The sequence below is a fragment of the Dromaius novaehollandiae genome, chromosome W (genome assembly GCF_036370855.1).
Source record: "Dromaius novaehollandiae isolate bDroNov1 chromosome W, bDroNov1.hap1, whole genome shotgun sequence".
NCBI lineage: Eukaryota > Metazoa > Chordata > Aves > Casuariiformes > Dromaiidae > Dromaius > Dromaius novaehollandiae.
The window spans coordinates 20,034,565-20,049,153 of NC_088130.1; the positions used below are offsets into that span (position 1 = coordinate 20,034,565).

Here is a 14,589-nt window from a genome sequence, read left to right on the forward strand (position 1 = left end):
TACCGCACAGCAAAGGCAATTTCATTAAGAATGTTACGGGTTTCTAAATTTTTTTTCTTACGAGGCCTAGAAACAGGCCTTCAGTATAGATTTATAAATGTATTGTTGCATCTAGAAATAAAGTCTACATATCAGGATAGGAAATAACTCAGTTTTGTAAGAACCTTGTCATGTTCCATAATTCAGCAGAACGCTAAACAATGGATTAGTGTTGCAATTATTGCAAAATTATTGCAGTGTCCTAAGAAATTCAGTTAGACCCTTAGAGAACACATTCCTTGTAAGCTTTCTTAGTACCTCAACCATTTTATACTGCAGGGAGTCTCAGTATTTTCAACCCATTTTGGTTTGTAATTTAAATTTAACACTGAGGTGAGTATGGCCCGATCTACGGTATTTCTTAACATTGAAAAAATCCAGCAGACAGCAGCAGTATTCCTGTGGACTTTTTGCCTTGCTGGGGTTGACCATAGTTACCATCTTAACTCAGATGTGTTATTTTTCTTCTCTGCATGTAAATTATGATAATAAAAGTTGCTTTGACTTCAGTCTATCAGAAATTAAACAGACAATAAGAAATGTGTTATCTGAAGTCTCTCCTTCTGATAAGGATGTTTTTCTGTTTTCATTATCTACCCAAGGTTACAGTAAACTGTTATAAAAATTAGATGCAACTTTTTCAAGTTGAGAAATTTTCTTCCTCCCTAATCAAATTTGCATCTCAGTATACAGTTTCTGCAGAAAGTGTAGGTGGAAATCGGAAGAGGACTTTGAGTATACTTTTAAAGAAAAAGGCATGCTGCAGACATGTTGTATTTTCATAAACTGTGATGGCTAAGTTCAGTTCTGATTTTGGCTGTTTTATCATCCTGTATTGTAATTCGTACATGCCTCATACCCTGTATAGCGTGCTATACTCTTACTTTGTTATTGAGACATTTTAAGACAGGTTTTAGTATTTAAAATTTCTGTTTTTCCAGTCAAATATGTAATGCATGCCGTGTAGTTATACTGTGCTTTGGGTTTGTTTCACAAGAAAAAAGCCTACCAAAAATAGGTAGAAAGAATGTTGGTATCCCTACATAGAAATGGGGCTTGCAACTATAATACAGACTAGCTTTGAAACTTGGAAATAGGTTTTCAGATAACATCTGTATTTTTAAATATTAACTAAAATACATGTTTTCTCCAAAATAGAATTGAAGTATTATTAAAAGTAGTCTATAACAATGAGTGAATACTTAATTTAAATAACATGGAATACTTTTCTTTTGAAGTATGGCCTTATTGTTAAACAAATTCCTCAGCTAAAGAATGACGTGTTTATCTAGACAATGAGTATATGCTGAAAGTTTGTCCCATGACTTCTCATGTCTTTCTCAATGTCCCTCACATAGCATTGTGGGAGATCCTACGCTCGGTGAATACTCCAGCTGCTCTTATTCGCCTGATGTTTCAAGTGTATATCCAGTACCAAGCTCACAATATCATTCTAACAACTCTACATACTATAATAGTTCTGGAAGAGTCAGTGAATCTGCTGAACGAACATATCCAGTCAGACCAGAAAGTAGGAACGTTTCAAAGGTAAGCAAATATACTATTTCAAAAAATTAAAGTTAAGACATTCGTATTTTAAGTCAGTCTTTCTAAATGTTGTGTTCATTTTTGAAGTGAATAATCACTTTCTGTTCTTGTAGCAATAATGAGTGGCATTTTGAAAGGATGGTAGTATTAACACATTCAGCTTTAGATTTCAAAGATGTTTATGGAATTCTATAATTCAGGCGAATACAGTTTTTCAAGCAGTATATTTGAAAAATGAGGGGCCTGTATTTTTTTTCTCAGAAAGTAGCATGGGGGAAAAAAATAACCATGTATTTGTGAACTGTGCTTTACCTCATTCATTGTCTGGGCTTTTTCAGAGCCTCGTGTCAGCCGCCATGACCTGAGTTAGAGAGACCCAATGGCTGTAATCAGCTAAGCAGCTGATTAGTGATACAGACCACATTTATCAGTGAAGGAATTCCACCTGCTACAGGTGGAAAACAATCCACAGGCGAGAAGAAACTCATGCTGGAGTGCAGAGGGAAGAAGGGTTAGTGTTAGACATGTTCTCCTTCAATCAAAAGGAAAAAGGAAAACAGATGTTTAATAAACATCTTGTGTGATTTTGTGTGTGTCCATTTGAGGATAAGTTCCCTGAAACTTAGATAAAATTTTCAAACAAAAAATAGACAAGCTACTCCAAATTTTAAAATCAGAAAAAAAAAATCAGGTGTATTATTAAGCCATTTCCCTCTGTGTTTGGACACTGCGAGTCTTTGATTATACACAATGAGAACAGCCTTACAAATTAAAGTCATCTGTACTCCAGTCACATCCTTCTGGGTGGACCTTATTCCCTAGGCAGAGACCTGATATCTTTGCTGTGGTCAGGCATGTGTAGAGGAACTGCAAGATCAGATCCTAAGCATGCGTTAACAGGTATGTTAAGATACAAAGGCTAGAGACGTAAAATCAGCGTTTTTAGTGCTGAGAGAAAAGTTAAACAGTGAAGCCATGTGGCTCACAGTGCAGGTGAGGTATATTAAGAAATTTAATTTAACTTCTGGGAGGAGTTCTCTGATCTATATAGGGCTGGGCTGAGTGCTGTTGAATGGTCTTTTTGGCACTGTTTCATGTTCATTTATTTCTTTGTGAGCTTTAAGAGAGAACTGACCTGTGTGTCTTTGCATCAATATGAGCACATCTTGTAAGGCCTTAACACGTTGACTTTGGAGGTCAGAAAATATCTCTTCCCCCCACCCAAGAAAAAAGTATTTGCACCAGATGTACTTAGTCCAGTATCCTGTAATCAGAAAAAGTTATGCCACTCTTTTGTGTTGGCATGAGTGCATACCTAGTGCTTTTTTCCTGCCTGTTTAGACCACACTGGTTTCTGAGCCTAACTCTGGCAAGGTAAATGCCAGAGAGAATGGTGAGAATCACAAGGCTTCAGGATTTGTGTGAATACGTTTGCTTTACTGGCATCACGTAGGTGCTTCTTTTCAAATTACTTTCTGGCTGCTCGAAGTCTTTTGGATGTTGCTGGCACATCAGTCTTGCCTGGTTTTGCCCATGGTACGATGATTAGTCGAAGGCTTGGAATGCTTAAAAGATTTTAGCCCTTTTCTAAATGAAACTCAGTTTTAGAAAGTCAGACTGGATGATTTAGGACCAGGTTTAGGTTTTAAACTATTGGAAATACTCCAGTTACTTTTAATGAGATCTTGAAAGTACAGTTGTCTAGAAACATAAGGGTTAGATCCATCTTGCTTACACTGCAGTATATGCTAAAAGTAACACAGTTAACCAAATGTTAACAGGATTCAATAACAAATCTCTAACTGGCTGTTCCTCTGACTTTTTAATTGGTTATTGATGGTTATGGTGTATTAACTGTTTCCGGTGTATTAACTTAAAGTTCAAACTCCAGATGCACAGTTAGTTAACTATAACTAAAGTTATACTAGGGCAAATTTGATGATTTGACAAAGCTCAAGTAAAATCAACTAAGTATGTCACAAATATTTGCAGCAGAGGAGGTCGAAAGAGGGTGAGAAAAAATTAGACAAGAAAAGGCATGATGGAGATGACTCTTCCGGCAGAATTGTGAACAGGACTTCTTTCCAGACCTCTGCATGCAGCAGAGATTCCATGAAACCAGGTACAAATGTGCTGTTTGGTTACAAATATATAGAGTAGATGCAAAGTAGTTGATTGTGCTATAACCTCCAGTTTGTGACCATGTTTCTAAATCTGTAATAGTTAAGGAGTAGTTTTTTGTCCAGGTAACTTTTTGACAGAAAACGATGACTTACCCTTTTTGCTGGTTCTCCAGGTTCATGTAAACTGATACAAAGAATTTCCTAAGCAAGCACCTGAATTTACAATTGCTGTGGATTCAGTGTTGTTTATGCGTCTTGATTATAATAGCTACTTTTTTTTTTGTTTTTAATGTTAAGCAAGTGTAGCCATAGTTCTTGTGACAATTACTGTGGCTATGTCAATTGGTGTTCTACAAGACATACATAGAACTGATCACAGGCAAGTTCCGTTGTTTTGACTTTGTATACTTTATTCAGACAGGTTCAATAAAGTGACAAACAAGAAGTCAACACAAACTCCAAAAAGAGAGAGTCTTCCTGTACCTGCTGTGGAAGCTCCTGCTTTGGATTTCTCCAAGTCACAGAGTTTGGGAAGCAGTGAGGTATTGGATGTACAGTGTAGAAGCAGATCAGTATGTTCAGCGGAAAATAATGTTACGTGCCTTAGTCAACCACTGAAGACACAGATGTCTCCTTTGTTCAACACAGAGGTTAGCTGATGCTTTCATGTTGTGGAGCTCATAAAAACAGAACTTGTATAAAGTTCAAGAAGTTATTTTTGCATTCAGTATGGTAATTTAATACTTGCTTAAGTAGCTTGTAAGGAAGTTTCATAGCCTGAGGTTTTACGGTTCTTTTTGTTAATGGTGGTGCCAGTGCTCGCCATCTCCTCTTTTACTCTTTCTCACTATTCTTTCCCTGACTATGCTGGCAGTAGATGGGGAAAAGCCATGTACTGTTAGAATGTAGATGGGTACTGCTATGATCTAGACTTCTAGCTTGCCTATACAGAGCACATACATTCCTGGAGGTTTCTTAATGGCTTTTTGCTTTATTTCTCTCCTGGAGATAATAAGTAAGCAGCCATTTATTCAGCAGTTTTAACAGATTAAGAAAAGGAATCTGGTGTCTGTAATATTGTTCTTAATTGTTGTGTGCTAAAGGATAAAAATAAGAAGCTGAATTCCTGAAGGAGGGAAGAAAATATTGTTAAGACGTATGGGTTGCTTAGCTTAATTTTTCTTGTTGATTTCTTTGTTTCCCTAGTTGTTAGTAAATACAATACTGATGCATTCAGCAGCATGTCAGATGTATTAAATCAGTTTTCAACAGTGATTAAAGATGATCCTTCTGTTTGAAGGATCCAAATAGCATAATTTTTCCAGTTTTTGCCTTTCAGTGGAAATGCCTGTGATGGAGAAAATACCTTGTTGCTGACACTGTAATTTCTTTTTTCATTGCTAGTTTGAATTTGCTGATGGACTTTGTTTTTAATGTTTTTAGAAAATTAAAACTTTCTTGTTTGTTCTTAGAATTATTGTTTGGACGCTGTTGTGAAATATAAGCAGACATCATCTTGCTTGTATTGCAGTAGACAGGCATCTGCTTGCATTTTGTGTTATAGGGTCCAAATAGTTCCAATAAGAAGAACAACAAAAATACTGGGCTACAAAATTCCCTACACCTTGATCTGTGCTTGGATTGGGATCTTTTTTTAATGTTTCATTCAATTTAGAGCAGTGCTTATATTGCTATTTTTATGATATCTGACCATCTATTTTATAGGAAGATGTTTCTATGCAAAGCAAAGCTCCATCAAAAACTTTAGATGAAACAGTAGCCAGCTTAATTCCCTCTTCATTTGATGGTAGAGGTAAGTACTACAGACACAAATTATTTCCTTGTGTTTGAACTATTTGCGTCTTATTAATTTGGAAAAATAAAGTATTTGCAGGAGCCGTTGAACAATAATATAAACAAGGAATTAAACAGTAAGCTCATTATAAAACAAACAAAAAAACACAACCCCAACCCTTCTCTAGGGGCCTTTTAGTAAAGCAGGATGGCTGTATCTCTTTCTTTACAATGCCACAGTGATTTGAATGGGTTTTGTAATTTGTAACATTTGTAAAATTTTTTAATTTAACGCTTTTCAAAATACAAACAGATAATCATGAAAGGAATTCAAGTGAGAAGTCATTTAAGGTTAATCTTCAAGAGCAATGCCAAAAATATCTTGGAAGCAAATATTTGAATGAATCCAAATTTTCTTGTATTTTCATTAATATGCATGTTGATCATGTGCTGTGTAGTGTGCACTGTGTTGATGGCTTTGATCAATTTTAAGTGATACAAAGCTTTATCAGTTTCTTTCAAATGAGATAATCACTTGCAGCTCACTCTTACTTATAGATTTCATTAGCAGATCAGAACTGTGATTGTCCTATTTTTCTCTGTGGTCTCATTGGTGCTCAAGGGCAAATGTTGCTGTGGTTGCCTCCTGTGTTGATCATGAGGAGAGAGAGTAATGCTGATTAATGTAGTGGAAGTCTATTGAGTCATTTTCAATTTTTTTCAGGAATAAACAAGAGGTAAATATTTGATCAGTCTGGGTAAGCAGATTTACTTTAAATAGCTGATGGTCTAGTAGGTACATGTTTTTATTCTGTGGCATATGTTATTTTTGTCACACCTTTTAATAAAGATTATTGCAGTGGAGTACTGTGATATTCCACATTAGTGCCGAAATGTCCTATTTGTTGTTTTTGCTTACCTGGTTTATGGCTGTGATGATGCAGAGGTTTGTGGGTTTTTTTTTTTTAATAGCCACAAAAATTTCAAGTGGCTAGTTTCAGGTAAGTATTTAGATGTAATTGAGTTACCTAAGTCCCAAATTGTGTGAATTGTCAGCAAGACTCCTTCCTGCAATCATCAAATATGTTGTGCACTGAAGTTGTCTACATGCTTGTCACTGTACTTCTGTGCATGCACAGAACTGCACCACTCTGAACAGTTCAGTGCTTATCTTCCCTCTGAATCCTGCAATAAGGATTCAGAAATGACAGGCTGATCTGCTTAAGTTGCTTGAAAGGCCTACTAAAGATGAGTTTTTTCCAGAAATTTTGAGGTCATTTGATAACATTTTTTCCCCAAATGCTGTCCTCCTCAGTTCTTATTCCCCAGAATAAAATAGTTGCAGTATTTATTTGCTCAGTAAAGTTTCTCTCGTTCTTAAAGAAGAATTTAGATTTTGCTCAGTATCTGTTGTGTGTTAAGAATATTTACAAGATGAATGAAGTATGAATTCTTGCAAAATACTGATATCTCTGAATGGTAGTGTGGATGAAACTCTTGCGTGCTAAAGCACAGAAGAAAACCTTTCAGCTCTTTCAGCTTGTATATTCTAGAAAGCCCTCTGGAGAAATGAAACGTGCAAGTGAGCATCTTATTTCACTCTTTATGAGGAGAGAACATGGCTCTGTACTATACCTGATTCATTGATTACTGATCCCTTGCTTCTGAATCCCTGAGAAATATTTTTGTGACATCTTTGCATATCTCTCTTTATGAAACAGCGCTTCCTCAAACATCCGCAGATGGTTCTGCTCAGGCACATGTGTCTTGGGCCATGGTTCTTTCACAGCCTCCAAAGAAAACTGTGTCATCACCAGCATCTGAAGGTCTTTCCAGAAGCAAAGGGAAGCAGGATAGTCAGGGAAAGGTACTTGAGAATTGTCTGCTCTAAACTCATTTCTGTTACTGTTTAATGATGTCTCTTGACATGATGCATTGCCATTTTTTCTAGACTCCGTACATAGTGTCCACTTCTCATGTGGCTTTTAAGAATTAATTAAAATTACCTTGTATCTATTAGAACATTTTTCTTTGTGTAGTTAAAAAGAAGAACAAGACAGTGCAGCTCCAGCAACACTAACTTCCAAAATAGCTGATTTGAATAGATTACTTCTAAGCTGGACTTTTTTCAAATTTCTGACTTCAGAATCGGACAGGAAACACGGAAATCTAGTCTAATTATGGATGGATATTTCCTACAGAAATCTCAGTAGTGCAGATACATTCTGATAACTGTGCAATGCTCTTCAAGTGAAGAGTTCTTACAATACCTCTGAATTTATGATAGGTCTTGAATTCACCTTGTCCGCTTGGTATTCTAGCGTAGGTTAACTAAGATATGATTTAGTAGTACAAGTTTGGTCATTGTGAATATTTGAATTTGTTTTTACTTTTATTTTCATGTTGAAATAAATCAATGTGTAACAGTCACTCCCCATGTTTTTTGTCAACAGTCAGAAACAAGAAATGATGCCAGTGAAACTGAGCCTGAAGAAGGGTCGGAAAAGAAGAAAAAGAAGAAGAAAAAGAAAAAGAAACCTAAATCATCCACTGAAGTAGAGAAGCCTCAAAATGAAACTACTACAGTACAGGAACCACCAAGGATTGAGGTACAGTGGACAGGTGGTTTTTCTTGTGGTTGTTTTTATTGTTGTTTCAAGTGTAACGTGTGTAGCGGAAGGCCAAATGTTAACCCAGCTTTCAACATGTTCAAGCTCAGATCTCTTTTGTGGAGGAGCTGTTTCAGTTAAGATGTTTGTCATCAGAACTTTGTCAGAACTTACAGGTAAGGAAGAGACATACCTTTTGATTTACCAAGGATTGAATGAGCACAGAGGAGGGCAGGAGAGACAAATGGAAAGCACAGTCAGAAAAGACTTGGGAGCAAATTTGGAATGATGGATCTAAGTGTCCGGATGTTAACAGGTTCCAATAAAAAGCAATTTAATATACTGGGTACCATAGTGATGCCATGGTTTTAAAGATTGTGGTACTAGTATCATTTCAAATCTCGAAGTAATTTTTATGAAGCAGAGTTGTTACTGATTGTTTACACCCCTGATTGGAGGGTTGTAGTCACTAATTGCAGATTTTTTTCAAATTCACTCAGTCATAGCATGTGTACTAGTATTTTGACACTTGTGTATCAGTATCATGAATGCTTTACTCTCCCACATTAGAGAATTGTTGTATGGTCTGTGGTTAGGTCTCTCTGTTCTGGTCTTATAGCCTGCTATGATGGAATGACTGTCTGGATAGATGAGGGGAGAGCAGTGGATGTTGCCTACCTTGACCTCAGTACGGCTTTTGACACTGTCTCCCATAACATCCTCGTAGGCAAGCTCAGGAAGCGTGGGCTAGATGAGCAGAGAGTGAGGTGGATTGAGAACTGGCTGAAAGGCAGAGCTCAGAGGGTTGTGATCAGTGGTGCGAAGTCTGGTTGGAGGCCAGTAACTAGTGGTGTCCCCCAGGGGTCAATACTGGCTCCAGTCCTGTTCAACTTATTCGTCAGTGACCTGGAGGAAGGCACAGAGCGCACCCTCAGCAAGTTTGTTGGTGATACAAAACTGGGAGGAGTGGCTGATAGACCAGAGGGCTGCGCTGCCATTCAGAGGGACCTGGACAGGCTGGAGAGCTGCGCAGAGAGGAACCTCATGAAGTTCCATAAAGGGAGGTGCAGAGTCCTGCCCCTAGGGAGGAATAACATGTACCAGTTACAGGGTGGGAGCTGACCTGCTGGAAAGCAGCTCTGCGGAGGAGGACCTAGGGGTCCTTGTGGACAGCAAGTTGACCATGAGCCAGCAATGTGTCCTTGTGGCCAAGAAGGCCAATGGTATCCTGGGCAGCATTAGGAAGAGCATTGCCAGCAGGTCGAGGGAGGTGATCCTTCTACTCTGCTCAGCCCTGGTTAGGCCACACCTGGAGTGCTGTGTCCAGTGCTGGGCTCCTCAGTTATAAGAGAGATGTGGAACTACTAGAGCGAGTCTAACGAAGGTCCAGTAAGATCATTAAAGGACTGGAGCATCTCTCATATGAGGAAAGGCTGAGAGAGCTGGGTCTGTTCAGCCTGGAGAAGAGCAGACCGCGGCGGGGGATCTTATCAATGTGTTTAAATATCTGAAGGGAGGGTGTAAAGAGGATGGGGCCAGACACACTGGTGCCTGGTGGCAGGACAAAAGGCAACAGGCACAAACTGAAACACAGACAGTTCCATCTGAACATGAGGAAAAACTTCTTTACTGTGAGGGTGACTGAGCACTGGAACAGGTTACCAGAGAGGCTGTGGAGTCTCCTTTTCTGGAGATACTCAAAACCTGCCTGGATGCGATCCTGTGCAACGTGCTCTAGGTGACCCTAGTTGAGCAGGGGGGTTAGACTAGATGATCTCCAGAGGTCTCTTCCAACCTCAACCATTCTGTGATTCTGTGGTTTAACAATGCTTCATTGAAAGCACTGTATTATATGGCACTATGTATATGTGTTGATTTGTATGTCTGATCTAGCATACATAATGTTCAGTCTGTGGAATGGCAGTGTAAAGGAGCCTTCCTTGCTGGCTTCTGCTCTGTACATTTTAGTATAGAATATATGGCAGAGTTGTGGCTATACATTTTTTCATTGTACTGTTCATTGTCCTGGAAGGGCAAGAGAAATGTCTGTTAACAGACCTGTTCATTATTGAATTGTAGGTAGAATCAGAGATCTGCAGGTGCTTTCCTGCAGGACAGCATCCTCATTTTTACTATATGCCATGATACAGTATCTGAGCTATGAATGGCTTATTACCCAAACAGAAAGAGAATAGCAGAAATCATGGAAAATATTAGGAAGATAAGGGAACTGTTAGAGAGAAAAATGGAAAAAAACCCTCTGTTGGATCGTAATAGAGGATACGCGCATTGCACCAAAATCCATGAAGTGGATGCAACATCTATTGTGGCAGCGGGGAACAGCTTTCAAGAGCTCCTGCTTTGCTGGGAGTGCTCATCAGTGTGAAAAAGGACTGAAGTGCTTGTATGATACTCTTGAAATAGAAGAGCATAAGAAGATTGTACGCATGGAGTTTCTTGGGATGTAGGAGATTTAAGGAAGTTCTGCTCTGTGCAGAAGTTTACCAGACCAATAAATTGGATTGCTTGCTAGTTTTATAAAAATCACTGATTTATAGAACCTGTTAAGGAGCATAAAGTGATGCATGTGGGGAAAAGTAATCCTGTCTGTATGTACACAGTGATGGCTCTGAACTAGGTATTTTCCTTCAAGAAAGAGGTTTTGAAATTGAAATTGAAATTGATAATCAGGTCAGTGCTGGTAGTACTGATCAAACAGGCAAACGGTATTAGGAATTTTTAGGAAAGAAAAGAAAATAGAAAACATTATGACCACATAAAAATCCAGGACATGCCTGATCTAAATAAAGTATGGATTCTGTTTTCTTGTCTGTTCTCCACTCCTTAAAATTATATATATGCACACATACACTAAAAAAGATCCAGGAAAGGCTCCAGAAATGATCAAAGGTGTGAAACACTTTCCATATGGGGAAAGACTGAATAAACTAGGACTTCTCAGTCTGTAAAACAGATGACTAAGAGGGAATCAGAAGTGACAAGAAAGTAAAAATAAGTTATTTGCTTTTTCTTGTAATTTTGTTTGATGTCCTCTGGTTGTTACAGGTGATGAGAACAAATGAAAGGTGATGTTATGCCACACTGGATACTATATTTTAGATATTTTATTTTAGCTATTTACTTTATTACAGGATGTTGCAAATGCTGGAAATTTATGTGAATTTAAAAAGTGATTGGGCAAGCTGAAATAAAAATGTATTCCACTGAGGGCTTTTTGAATCCAGATATTACCTCTGGTTCAAGAAGTCCCTAAGCCAGAAGAGTGTGTTTGTAAATTTATTTTCCCTTTCTTCACTTTTCTTTTGGTATACTTACCAGCTTCTCTCAAAAGTGGGATATTGATTTAAGGTATGACTGCTCTGGCTCAGTATGTCTGTTCTTACAGGAGACTCTATTAGCATGGGCTATTTAAATTAAGATTGTAGACTCCAGAAGAAGCATTGTTATGTTCAGCAGTATTGTATCACAGCTAAAAAGTGCAAGGAGAAACAATCAAACAAGAACAACTCTGGTAGATCAGGGTCATTGCTGACTGAAGTAGTGAGCTACCCTGGACACAAGGTGGCCAGTGCAGAGCAAGCTCCAGCTGTCTGTACCAGTGATTTAGTTAATCCATGATCTGGATAATGTATCCACTGCTAGTAAAATTTACTCATGTATCCAAGTGTACCTAATCACTTGACTGATTTCTCTGTATTTCTGTTTCTACAGTATTTCAATACTATAGTCAAGAGTTATGATCCTTTTGCCTGTTCTTTCGTTCTTCACCATTCACATGTTTAAGATGAGATTGTGCAGCTGGAGACTGTACTAGAAAAAGATGGGAAGTGTTTTACAAGGCTTTTAAACGATCTGAAAAACACTCCTTTAGGAGCCATTTAAGTCTGATTATTTGCATCAGATGACAGCAATAACAAGCGGCTGTTGGAAGCATTTTTTAATAACTCTTTCATACCTGAATTAGCTCTTGCTGCCTCATAGGTGACTCTTAATCATTGTAGTGCTGATTACAGTTGGTGGCAGACTCAGCTGCATGAGTTTTTGTATAGTAAAACAAATTACAATGAGTGTTTGATAAGGAGCAAGGAGAAAAACATTTAAACATAGGAAAACTCAGTTTTAGGAATTTGAACTTGATAGTTCTTATAAAAAGAATATCTTATATTTTATTTATTTAGGATGCTGAAGAATTTCCTGATCTGGCAGCTGCTTCTGATAGGAGAAACAGACTAGGATCTCAGAAGTCATCATTTTCTCCTGCTGTCAGAAAGCAGTCTGAAGTAAGTAATTTTAGGACTTTACCTGAATATTCAGAAAATAAGCAGGAAAAAATTGCAAGTTTTAAGTGAAACTAAAGGTGGAATTCATCTGACTAAGCATAGGTGCCTGTGATGTGGGCCTGTGCCCATGCCAGTCACCTTAGGTACTCAGTGGACAGCAAAGAGCTAGTCAGTGTAGTCTGTATCCATATCATCCTGAAGGAGATGCCTGTTTGGTCTGTGAACTGCTCCCTAAACTCTGGACAGCTGACTCATATGTAGACACCTACACTGTAGACACTTGAAGTTAGGTTAAATGAATTCTCTTTCTGTGGTTTGTCTTCCTACAGGTAATGTTTTGGTTTAATTTCGCATTTCATAATTGCATTGTGCATATAATCATGTTTCTAGGGCATCTGAACAGTGTAACATTTCAATGTCAAACTGTGCAAGGGTAAGAACTTGTGAGTCTGACATTGAATCCATCTAAATGTGAGCTATTACATTAAAACTAACCCAAAGCTGTGCATGTTAAAACAGAGGTAAAAGAAACATGAATCTCCACTGAAGAGTTTTTTTTTTAATACCAGTGTTACTCGTACATGAATCCCAAGGACTGAGACTATGACTACTCTTTCAAATCAAAGAAAATAACAGAAATAATAAAAGTGAAGTTCCAGGTTTCTTTTTCTTTGAAAGTAGCTTTGCTGTTAGAAGTTTTTGTCCCATTGTTTTGTTTCACTGTGAATATTAGTGGTTAAAAAAAAGAAAAGAGAACTTTGTTTTTGACAGGGAGGAATGAGCAGGAAATGGTACACTGAATGAGCAGGAGAAGGTACACTGATTGCTCAAACCAGCTTTGCTATAAAGAAAGTGTAATGCAGACCTGCACTTTAAATGAGATAAACCTTTTAGCCTTTTAAGCTTAAGTGGAATATAACTACTCAAAACCTACATAAACCGTAGAGGCCTGCTATCATTAAGATGCTCATACTCTTCTGTAATAAATATTTGAAGAGGAAGCTGCCTTGCTGTTTTTTCTTTTTTTCCCCAAATCTGAAGAAAGGATGAAAAGCATGAGTCTCACTAATCAGTACAGCACCCAATAAACAGTTGTATTTTTAGAAGAATCTTGTTGCTCACTACTTTAGGTCTAGATCATAGCTTTACACCCCTTTTACTGTAGATAGTCTAATACATTCCCTTTGAATTCAGTGGTGTCTTTGCTTTCTCCTTTTATGTATGTCTTTAAATATTTTCTCTTCCTTCTTGTTACCTTTGGTCTCTAAATTTCAAAGGTCGATCTGCCCGAAGAGTCCTGTGATAGTCGTTCTCCCAAGCTGGATGGAATGCCCAAGGTGGATGGAATATCAGGGAAGCAAACTACATCTGTTGCATTAGAAAGAAAGAAAATGCAGGTAAACCAAATTCATATTTGAAAATAAGTTGGCAACCCTAAATGACAAAGGAGACCAACATATTTAAATGTAAGACCTAAGTCCAAGCATGACTATATTCATATTTTGTCACTGAGATAAGTGACAAGTTCCTTTTGATTGGGAATGCTCAGTGGTAGTAATTGCTGGGCCCCATTTTCAGTGTTGCAGCTTTTAGGAAAAAATATTAGCTTTTCATTAATGTATGCAAGTTTCAGGTATAAGGAATTGTTGTTTCACCTGTCTTTCTTGATCACGACGTAAGTCCTGTCCTAACTGATTGTCTTTAGAAGTTGGGAACCACTTCAAAGTGGTTCTGTCTTATTTATATAAGGTCTGCTTAGCTTGGGAGAAGGAGCAGGAAAATGAAGCAACAGTGAGGTGAGTATGTAGTTCCTTGTGGATGAGTAGGTTTTTGCGTAGCTCTGCTGCAAGGTGAGGTTTTGGGCTCAGAAGGAGGAAGTCACATCCCTTAACCCTATTGTAACAGAAGCTGTAATGAATTGAACCTCCCCGTTGGGGCTTCTGAAAGTACAAAATCTGAGAGTCATTTTCTTATCATGTTCTGCAGTCATAGCTTGCCCTTTCTTAGTCTTTGCTAGACTATGCATTCATAATAACATGAATGTTCTTGTTTTAACTTCTAGTCTGAAACGTGACACTATTAAAATCTGAATTATTGAATGTGATGCCAACTGTGGGACACTACTTCTACCTTCTCTTCAAAGCAGACGAAAAGGTTACTGTTAGTTTTATCAGG

The 14,589-nt window shown here is 37.9% G+C and overlaps 1 protein-coding gene across 9 annotated transcripts in view; it reads left to right on the forward strand.

Moving 5' to 3' along the window:
- The window catches only part of LOC112978766 (selenocysteine insertion sequence-binding protein 2), a 34,468-nt gene that overhangs the window by 2,208 nt on the left and 17,671 nt on the right, over positions 1–14,589 (forward strand). For 8 of the 9 annotated variants that reach the window (XR_010385512.1, XR_010385513.1, XM_064499808.1 and 5 more), the window contains exons 3-10: positions 1,398–1,587; positions 3,580–3,709; positions 4,128–4,360; positions 5,436–5,523; positions 7,226–7,371; positions 7,958–8,113; positions 12,313–12,414; positions 13,692–13,811. Coding sequence is in view for 7 of the 9 variants with exons in the window: in XM_064499808.1 (XP_064355878.1) it covers positions 1,398–1,587; positions 3,580–3,709; positions 4,128–4,360; positions 5,436–5,523; positions 7,226–7,371; positions 7,958–8,113; positions 12,313–12,414; positions 13,692–13,811 (1,165 nt within the window). In the remaining 2 variants the exon portion in view is untranslated. The remainder of the gene's footprint in view (positions 1–1,397; positions 1,588–3,579; positions 3,710–4,127; positions 4,361–5,435; positions 5,524–7,225; positions 7,372–7,957; positions 8,114–12,312; positions 12,415–13,691; positions 13,812–14,589) is intronic. The other variant, XM_064499812.1, reaches the window with a different exon arrangement.